The 9693-nt window shown below is 35.7% G+C and overlaps 1 protein-coding gene across 2 annotated transcripts; it reads left to right on the top strand.

Annotated features, from left to right (window-relative positions):
• Positions 1-847: 847 nt before the first annotated feature.
• On the top strand, positions 848-9693 carry LOC144974469 (uncharacterized). Of its 2 annotated transcripts, none has more exons than XM_078917360.1 (2): positions 848-1077; positions 2269-9693. In XM_078917360.1, the coding sequence occupies exon 2, from the start codon at positions 2595-2597 to the stop codon at positions 3714-3716; it is 1122 nt and encodes a 373-aa protein (XP_078773486.1). In that variant the 5' UTR covers positions 848-1077; positions 2269-2594; the 3' UTR covers positions 3717-9693. The 2 variants fall into 2 exon arrangements, with proteins under 2 accessions (XP_078773486.1, XP_078773487.1); XM_078917361.1 differs by having other exon boundaries at positions 2339-9205.

Here is a 9693-nt window from a genome sequence, read left to right as displayed (position 1 = left end):
TTAGAACTATTGACTATGCGAACTTATATGACGAAAATAATGATACTGAGAATGACTGATTATTGATGATCTTGATGATGATGGTGATGGTAGTATTAGTATTAGTAGTGTAGTAGTAGTAGTAGTAGTAGTAGTAGTAGTAGTAGTAGTAAGTAGTAGTAGTAGTAGTAGTAGTGTAGTAGTAGTAGTATAGTAGTAGTAGTAGTAGTAGTAGTAGTAGTAGTAGTAGTAGTAGTAGTAGTAGTAGTAGTAGTAGTAGTAGTAGTAGTAGTAGTAGTAGTAGTAGTAGAGTATTAGTCGTAGTAGTAGTAGTAGTAGTAGTTAGTAGTAGTAGTAGTATAGTAGTAGTAGTAGTAGTAGTATGTAGTAGTAGTAGTAGTAGTAGTAGTAGTAGTAGTAGTAGTAGTAGTAGTAGTAGTAGCAGTAGTAGTAGTAGTAGTAGTAGTAGTAGTAGTAGTAGTAGTAGTAGTAGTAGTAGTAGGTCGTTGTTTTTGTTGTTGTTGTTGTTGTTGAACGGTAGTTATCGATCTTGCTATAGCACCAGCAGCAATAATAGAGGTACTTGTGGAAGTGAAGAGGATGAAGTGAAAAAACAAAATCGATAATATCAAATAGATTATTGTTTAAAATTTAAAAGAAAAACAATTCAAGATAAATAATTGATCAATTTCCGTAGCAATCACCGCGATGTTGTCATTTTCAAAGAACAGAAATAATAATTTGATAATTACGATAATGATTGTTAATAGATAATAGCATAGTGAAAAATTGAGGGTGATTGTAGAAAAGAAATTGCATTATATGAGAGAAAAAGGTATAGAATATTCAAACTAATACTACATAAAACAGCAAAACGTGTGGTTGTATATTGTTCAGAAAAAATTTTCTTCACCCATCGTTCCATGAAAATGAGCCTCACCTTGCCAGAGAATTCCTAATCTGGCGACTGCTTTGAATATAAAGGGACATGTCTCTTTGAAATCTTCTCAGTTTTAAGATATTTTTTTTTTTGACCAAGTGGGATCATTTGAACCGATTGATGAATGAAGTCAAATCTTCTATCCAATTTATAAAAAGGTGTTTTGTTATCATGCTCTCGAATAATGATGATAATGGCAATAGGATTCAGTAGTCTGATGTCACGTCCGCCCAGCAACGAGCAGCTTGGTTCTAAACAAAGAAAATGGGTACTTTTTATTCTTCATGCCGGCTGGAACTTTTTCACGTGTCATGTGATCAGAATGTATAAAAGTCAAAACATGATCATATTTAGAATGATTTTCTCCTCTGGATAAGCTTTTATCCTCGTCGGATAAATATTTCATAAGGGCGTCCGCCATTGTTCCGATAGCTTAGAACCAGTTACTAAGTTACAATGCGTCATTACGAGGGAAGTGACGTCACGACTGTTGAAGCCTATTTATTTTTCAGCACTAACAATTTAAAATAAAACGTTTAATGGTTTTAGATTCAGTATCCACTTATCATCTCTTTCACTATTAAAGTAAGAATCATATTCTTATATTTGTGTCGTTTTTACTTGACTGTTGTCAACTATCTGTTCTCCTAAAAAATATGAAGTTATAAAAACATTTTCAAATTGACATTCGAAGTCTCAATTCTTTGGGAGTAGATGTCACAAAAATCAACAACATTCATTCATTTCAACAATCCATTGATTGTTTCTCGTACACACGTAAGAAGGAAAAAAAAAAAAACAAATATACAAATACTAATTTATAAAGTTGAGGAATACGCTTCAACAGTCGTGACGTCACATCCCTCGTAATGACGCATGGTAACTTAGTAACTGGCTCTAAACTATCGGAACAATGGCGGACGCCATTATTAAATATTTCTCCAACGAGCATAAAAGCGTATCCAGAGGGGAAAAAAAAACATTATAAATCTGATCATGTTTTGACTTTTACACAGTCTGATCAAAAGACATGTGAAAAGTTCTAGTCCACATGAAAAACAAAAAGTACCTATTTTCCTTGTTTAGAACCACGATGGCCGCTGTTGCTGGACTACGTGAAATCAGACTCTTGAATCCAATTATTGATGCTGTGCGCTTGGGTAATTTACCGAAGCACAAAGCTGTGTGTAAAGCCTTGATTGGACGTCACCCATAGTCTGTGACGTCACCGGCGGAAAAGTTATTAGAGAGAGAACGTCATGTTGGTTGTGCGCATGCGTCTCTCGTCCTCGCTTCCGGTGAAAGCGGCTTGATACACTTCAAAACTAATTTGCCGTTCTCTCTGTAAGGTGACGTCCAATCAAGGGACGCTACTCTTCCGTAATCTTATTCCCTATAACGACAAAATTAACTATACAGTTGCATGTTCATCCAACTGGGGTAGACCTGAGAACAATTCAGCATCAACCAGTTTCCATCACGCGTTCAATTGACGTCAGGAATCTGACAATTGTCAAAGAACTTTTCAAAGAACTTTTCAGTTCTCACAAATTTCTCCTTCACAGTCAGACTATCAGCCATTAAGGTTTAGCATACGTTTTTGTGTTGGCTAAAATTCTTTTGGCAGGCAGAGCCGATAAGTATTTTACCTAAAACTTTAATATCTATAAGCAACATGTTTCACTGTAATTCGAGCAAGAAAGATTATAACTGTTTTAATCACAGTCAACCCATCGATATTCCTGTTTTAAATTTAACAGTGACTATCTTTCGACCTATCGTTTCCGACACTATTCTATGGTATATAGAGCTCATAGCTGTCGCCATCATCAACCAAGGTTTGTCCTTTTTCGGATTAGTCACCAACATCATTAATATTGTCGTCTTTATCAAGCTTGGAGTAAAAGATCCTATGAACATAAGTCTTCTAGGAATGTCCGTCTCGGATTTCATAGCTTGTTTCACAATGATTGCGACCGGCATATTCTTTAACCCATTCTTCAAAAAGTTGGATCTGCCATTTGATACAAGGGCAGTGAATTATCTCTACGCTTCATGGCCGCATTTGTTATTTGTCAAAGTGACTGTGTTGATCACAGCATTTATCACTATAGAAAGGTGCCTTTGTGTTGTATTTCCGTTAAAGATAAAAAACATTATCACAACTAAAAGAACAACCGTCATTATTGTGTTTATTTATGTTATGCAAATTGGGCTTGTGGCGCCTTTTTACTTTGTGTCTTTCTATGATTGGATCCACGTTGCAAGTAGAAACAGGACCATCTACGCCCTGAAATTTAGGAGAAATAGAAGAGAAGCAACAGAACCTTCCCTATTTCTGATGGGCGTATTTTTCCCTTTTTGTGCTTTCGGATTGACTATAACAGCAACAATCGTTTTGGTAGCTCGCTTGAAGAAGACTGCTCAATGGAGACAAAAGGCAACATCATCATCATCTCCGTCACCTTCATCTGTATCGTCGTCACGTGATCAAATGTCATCACGTGATGCTAGAGTGACAAGGATGGTCGTGTTGATATCAACTTTATATCTGATTACATTCTTGCCAAGTCTTATCGCAACAATAGTAATGCTCCTGTATCACGAGATCAGAGTCGGAGGGGCTGAGCGCAACCTGTTGGGTGCGATGATTTTTTTCACTCACATTCTAGAGACGACAAATGCGTCCCTGAACATATTCATCTACTACAATTCAAGTTCCAATTACAAAACAATGTTCAACATTCTTTTCAACTGGGTGGAACCTACAACAAACAGTCAGATAAATAACAATTAGAAATGACAAACCTCTTCATCCTAGTCTTATATTGGAGAAGATGTAAGATATTTATTTAAATTATAGTATCCAGATTGTGAAATTATGCTTTTTATTTGTGGAATTAAATGGGATTCCTTCAACAGTGAACTTTTTAAGATATGGTTATGACCTTTTTGGCTCTTTAGGTAACAATAATGCAAAAATTGACATTTACGAGCCGAGTTGAGGTATGTGTCATGGTCTCAAGTGAGTAAAGAGCTACTCGACTATGCATAAAGATATATGTAGAATGAGGCCCCAGAATTTACTAGTTACTATAAATGAAAAACAATTAACAATGAAATAAAAATAATGATGAAATTTAATTAAAAGAGATAAACAGTGATCGTGGCAGTTACAAATAGAGATATGAATATTTTACGTAACTTATGATAATATGTCAGGTTCATAAGTTTACGTTTCCAGGCAGTTGATGGGCTTGGATGATCTATTCCTCTGATAACAGGATCGGACTCGTAAAATTCCACTTCCAGGCAATTGGTAAGAGGTTATTGTGTAGTCCTTTGACAGCGGGCTTGGGTTTGATCCTTGAAGATTATACAATCAAAGTTAAAAGCTCCGGCGTCTTAATGGTGTAGATATAATATCTACAAAGTCCCAAAAGATAAAAATCTTACAGTATATAGAAGGAATAGAGCGACTGGCCGTCCGGCATAGGTTGTGGAGATAAAGTGAGTGTAGAATGTTAGACCTATCAGCTTTTATAATAAGTGGCTACGTGACAGAATGTAGAACGAAAAGTATTCACTAATTAGAAATTAATTCGAGGGAAGGCTATAAAAGGAAAGACGATCTAATATTAGAAGGTAAAGTTTATCTAAGCCTACCGAAATATAACTGGAGTGAGATGAATTCAGTTCTTAATAAAATAAAATTTAATAAGATAATTGTGAACAACATTTACTGTGACACCCCCCACCCACGTTTAAAATATACTCTTTAACCATTATGGGAAAGATAGATTTTACAAACGGAAGTAAACTTACTATCATGATACTCTAGCATTAATCCATTGTTATGATTTGTGCTACAATTAAATTATTTATTAACTAGACATGGAAATGTTTATATTAACGTAGGTATATGAATGGGTGACAATAACAATGAAAGATTGTGATTACAAATCATTGTGATGAACAACATGATGGCAATGTGATTACAAATCATTGTGATAAACAATATGATGGCAATGTGATTACAAATCATTGTGATAAACAATAGTGATGGCAATGAAGCATGATTTAAGTCGATGATATGAAGGTAATTTACTGAATGAAATGAATGAAAATGTAAATGGAATATTGACATTTCAATTATTAATCATAAATGAGTGAAAATTCATAACAATAATAGTAAAGAGAAGATTTCCCAAATCATGAATGGGTATGGTATATATATCCAAACAATACTCAATGTTACATTAAGTTGGGTCATCATGTTTACAAATAAAATTATCGAAATTGTGCGTTCTGATTTGGCATAATTTGCGAGGTAACTAACAGTATGCATGGGAGGTTAAGTTATACCCTTCTCACGTGTTTATACTAATCGAGAAAGTAGGTCGGCGTGAATATTTTCACAGCCTGGTATGTGAGAGATACTGAAAGTGTAATTTTGCAAAAATAGACTCCACCTTAGTACTCTACTATTATTCATTTTGTTATTTCTTATGTACGTGAGTGGTTTATGGTCCGTTTTGACCACAAACTCTTTTAGCAGTAGATATCTGCTGAATGTCTTTAAAGCAAAGACGATGGCCAGTCCTTCACGCTCTATTACAGAGTATCGTGATTCTCTGTCCAATAATTTTCTGCTTGCATATAAGCAAGGCATTAGAGTTCCCTCATGCTCCTGTAATAGTACACCTGCGATGCCCTTATCAGACGCGTCAGTTCTTACAACAAATTCTTTTGATATGTCGGGTAATTTAAGAATTGGTTCTGAACAGAGTAATGCCTTTAATTGTTTAAAGCTATTCTGACACGCTTCTGTCCAAACAATTTTGTTCGGTGACCCATTCTTTGTCAGATTTGTTAGCGGTGTCGCGATGTGCGCGAAGTTGTAAATGTATTTCCTGTAAAAATTTAGGAGCCCAAGTACTTTGCGTACTTCTTTTTTTGTCTTAGGTGGTTGCAATTGTGCGATTTTTGTTTGTTTTTCTGTCTCGGGTGTCTGTGTCCCATGACCAACGGTATGATTGATCCTGCATTTGAAGCTTCGATATTAGTAAACATAGGTTGCGACACTGTGTCTCTATCAAAATATTTTTTTAGCATATTTGCATGGGATGTCTTTGTTGTGTTGTTAATTTTAATCTCGTAATTAACATTAGATTTTACTGCTGTTATTTTGAATGGTCCTTTCCATGTAGCTAAAAGTTTACTCGAGTCATCGGGTATTAGTACTTTGTCACCAATCGCAAATTTTCTCGATTTGCTTTTGTGATCAGAGTATTCCTTGTATTTCTCTGCTTTTTTAGTGACGGATTCCTGTGCTAGCTTACACGTGTCCTCTATTCTGTCTTTCAGGTTTCTTACATATTCGTAAGCAAACATAATTTCGTTATTGTCCTCCTCATTCCCTTTACAAATGTCGGCTACTATATTGATCGGGCCGCGAGGTGATCGTCCATACATCAACTGAAATGGGGAGTAGCCTGTAGATTCTTGGGGTATTTCTCTATATGCAAATAGGATTGCTGGTAAGTATCTGTCCCAATCATCTGGTTTTTCTGCTGACACTTTTCTTAACATATTCTTTAGAGTGCCATTAAATCTTTCACAAAGACCATTTGCTTGGGGGTGGTAGGGAGTTGTGAATGAGTGTTGGATTCCCATGAGTTTCATGGTTTCATGCATCATATGTGATGTAAATTGGGGTCCATTGTCCGACAGTATCTCATTTGGTATGCCTATTCTAGTAAAAATTGTCATCAATGCTTCAGCTATGTGATCCGATGTAGTTGATTTCAATGCTATCGCTTCTGGCCACCTGGTTGCGTAATCGACTAGTGTTAGTATGTGTGTATGGTTTCTATCTGATTTTGTTAAAGGGCCTATAATGTCAATTGCAACTTTTTGAAAAACTTTTTCAATAACTGGGGTTGTCTCTAATGGCAATCTCGGTATTCTGCCTTTTGCGACTCTTCTTTGGCATGTGTCACAAGATTTCACATATTCTCGGACGTCTTTAGTAATTCCAGGCCATGTGAAATTCTCGGATATTCTCTTCAATGTGGAAGAGCTCCCAAGATGTCCAGAAGTTATTGAATCGTGCGCTATTCCAAGGATTTTGTTTCTGTAAATACTCGGCGTGACCAGTTGTTTAGCTATTTTGTTTCTTTTCCTATGTAACCTGAACAGAATATCTTTTTCAATGATGTATTCAACTTTTGATTTCGTCCCTTTGTTTGCGATATTGAAATATGAAGTTAAAGTCGGGTCCTTTTTCTGTTCTTCAATGAACGTGTTCCTGTCAAATTGTTGTGGTTCAAGAGAAATAGTCATTGGCTTCTCTGTTGTCTTAGTAATCTTTCTTGTTTCTGCTAGACAAGCTGTTTCTTGGGTTAATGACCATTCTTTTACATCTGTTGGGTTGTCTTTAAGACCTTTTATATTGCCGACAATAACATCAGCGACGGGGTTGGGAAGTATACAGCATTCCACTATTCCTGTATAGTATGGGGTTTCTATGTACACGTTAGCTGTTTCAAAGGTTTCGACTGTGCCACTGAATGTGATGCATTGTACCGTTTTTCCAGTTTTGTCTTCGTCATTGATCAAAGATGCTTTTATTCCTACTGTACTGCATCCTGTGTCTCTCAATATTTTGCAATCAGTTCCATTAGCTTTGCCTTCACAAAAAATAGCGATCCTGATTTGTGAGTTTGTGTTAAAAGTGACATACCTTTCACGCAATACACATTTATATTTTCTCCTGACATTACTCGTGTCTGATTGTTTACACTTGTTTGGAGTGATGCATTTGCAGTTTCTTTTGGATATCCCATGATTTTGTAACATTTGTCTGCTGTGTGGCCTTTCATTCCACAATATTGACATTTAATTATAGGTTTGTTGGTTTTCTTATACTCAGTATTATTGTCAGTGCTATTTCTTGTTTTGTTTTGATAGGGTCGGCTATGGTCTCTATTGAACTGTTTGTTCCATGGTTTGTTACTATGATCATCTTGTTTCACTTGCGTGTTCCGAGTGATTGATCGGCTCGTTCTATTTGAGTACTGAACTTTAGGTGTACCTGGACTCTGAGCAGCAGCAGCGTAGTATGGTTCCTTCAATGTTCTGCTAAGGGGTGTCAATGGATGTGCGCTGTTAAAGTTTTCTGCGTAGATTTTTAATTTGTCCAAGTTTTCTGGCTTTCTCTCTTTAAAGAATGCGACTAAATCTGGGTTGCAAGCTTGATAGATTCGATTCTTCAGCGTGAGATAGTAAAGGCCTGCAAAGTCGTCTTGTTTTACATTTGCCAACTCAAGCCACCGATTTAGAAATTGAGTAATTCGGTTCACGAATGTATTAAAGTCTTCTCCACTTTCCGGTTTTGCAGTGTGAAACCTTTCCTGGTAACCATCTTCCGTTAATCTAAATCTTTTTAGTAGAGCGTCTTTAATTTTTCCATAGTCATCTGCATCTTCAGTTGTTAAGGTATAGAAAACTTTTAGCGGTTCTCCAGATAAGCAGTTAATCAAGGCTGTGGCCCATTTGCTTTCTGGCCAACGATAACCTTTAGCCTGAACTTCGAATCGGTGTAAGAAGGATTCTAGACAGTCTGAGCGTTCATCGTATGTTGGCATGCGTGGAAGTTTCACGAAAAATTCATCACTATTATTATGTTTTCTTTCATGACCGGTTTTTGTTTTTTCAATTTCCAGCATCATTTGGGTCCTTTTGGTTTCTTCTTCTGCTAAAGCTATTTGTCTTTTTAGTTCCCTTTCTTGGACTCTTTCTTCTCGTTCTTCTCTACGTATTCTTTCTTCATTTTCTTCTCTACGAATTCTTTCTTCATTTTCTTCTCTACGAATTCTTTCTTCGTGTTCTTTTTCTTCTTTACGAATTCTTTCTTCATTTTCTTCTCTACGAATTCTTTCTTCATGTTCTTTTTCTTCTTTTACTTTCTCTTCGCACCATGAAAATATTCTTTCCTGGGGTATTTCTAAGTCCTTTGCGAGACTTAAGTATCTTTTATATGCTTCCATGTTGCAATAAATTAGTTACGATATTTTATATATATTATATTGACAGGATACTGTTACTGACTGTTTTATTTATTTACACTTACTGGAATGAACTGTTCTATTTTTAGAAATATCTCTCTCTTATTTCAACTTATTATGTATGTTGAATTTGATGCTTTTTATCGTTATATCTTATAAAGCAATGTGTCAATACAATGCGGAGTTATTATGACTTGTGTCAATAACAATGTGTCAATCGCGTGTACTCTAAACTATGTTACTACAAAAAATGTATCACCAATGTGTGTGTGACTCGTCGTTAGTTTGTGTACAATTATTCGCAATGACGCTAATATACTAGAGTGTGATAACAATAATAGGATGCCAAAATAATCCCAAGTTATCTATCACTAAATATAACACGACGGCTAGTAGACTCCTTTTATTATTATTTAGTTTTTAAAGACTCACTTTTCAGAACATAATATATAAGTGGTTTTCGGTAACAGTAATATGCCAAAAATGCATTTAAAACAAATCACCATGCAAAACAAATCACGATGTCTATAGTTACTATGTGATGCCCAACTCATGTAAAAGAGAATAATGAAGGATATATTTACCAACTCAGTTCGTGGCTGGGACCTCTCTCTTGTTCAATGGTTGTTCAACAATTGTAATTAGGCATTGAAGAGTGTTTAACAGTGATGTCTGAAATACAAAACAATAAAATATCGTAAGATT

The sequence above is a fragment of the Berghia stephanieae genome, chromosome 6 (genome assembly GCF_034508935.2).
Source record: "Berghia stephanieae isolate SIO BIC M18660-M18661 chromosome 6, UCSD_Bste_1.3, whole genome shotgun sequence".
Classification (NCBI taxonomy): Eukaryota; Metazoa; Mollusca; class Gastropoda; order Nudibranchia; family Aeolidiidae; genus Berghia; species Berghia stephanieae.
Note: the sequence above shows the minus strand (reverse complement) of the source record. Positions and strands in the feature narration are given on the sequence as shown.

Excerpts from the sequence above, each read along its gene's own strand:
- LOC144974469 (XM_078917360.1), top strand. The coding sequence starts at position 2,595 with ATGTTTCACTGTAATTCGAGCAAGAAAGATTATAACTGTTTTAATCAC.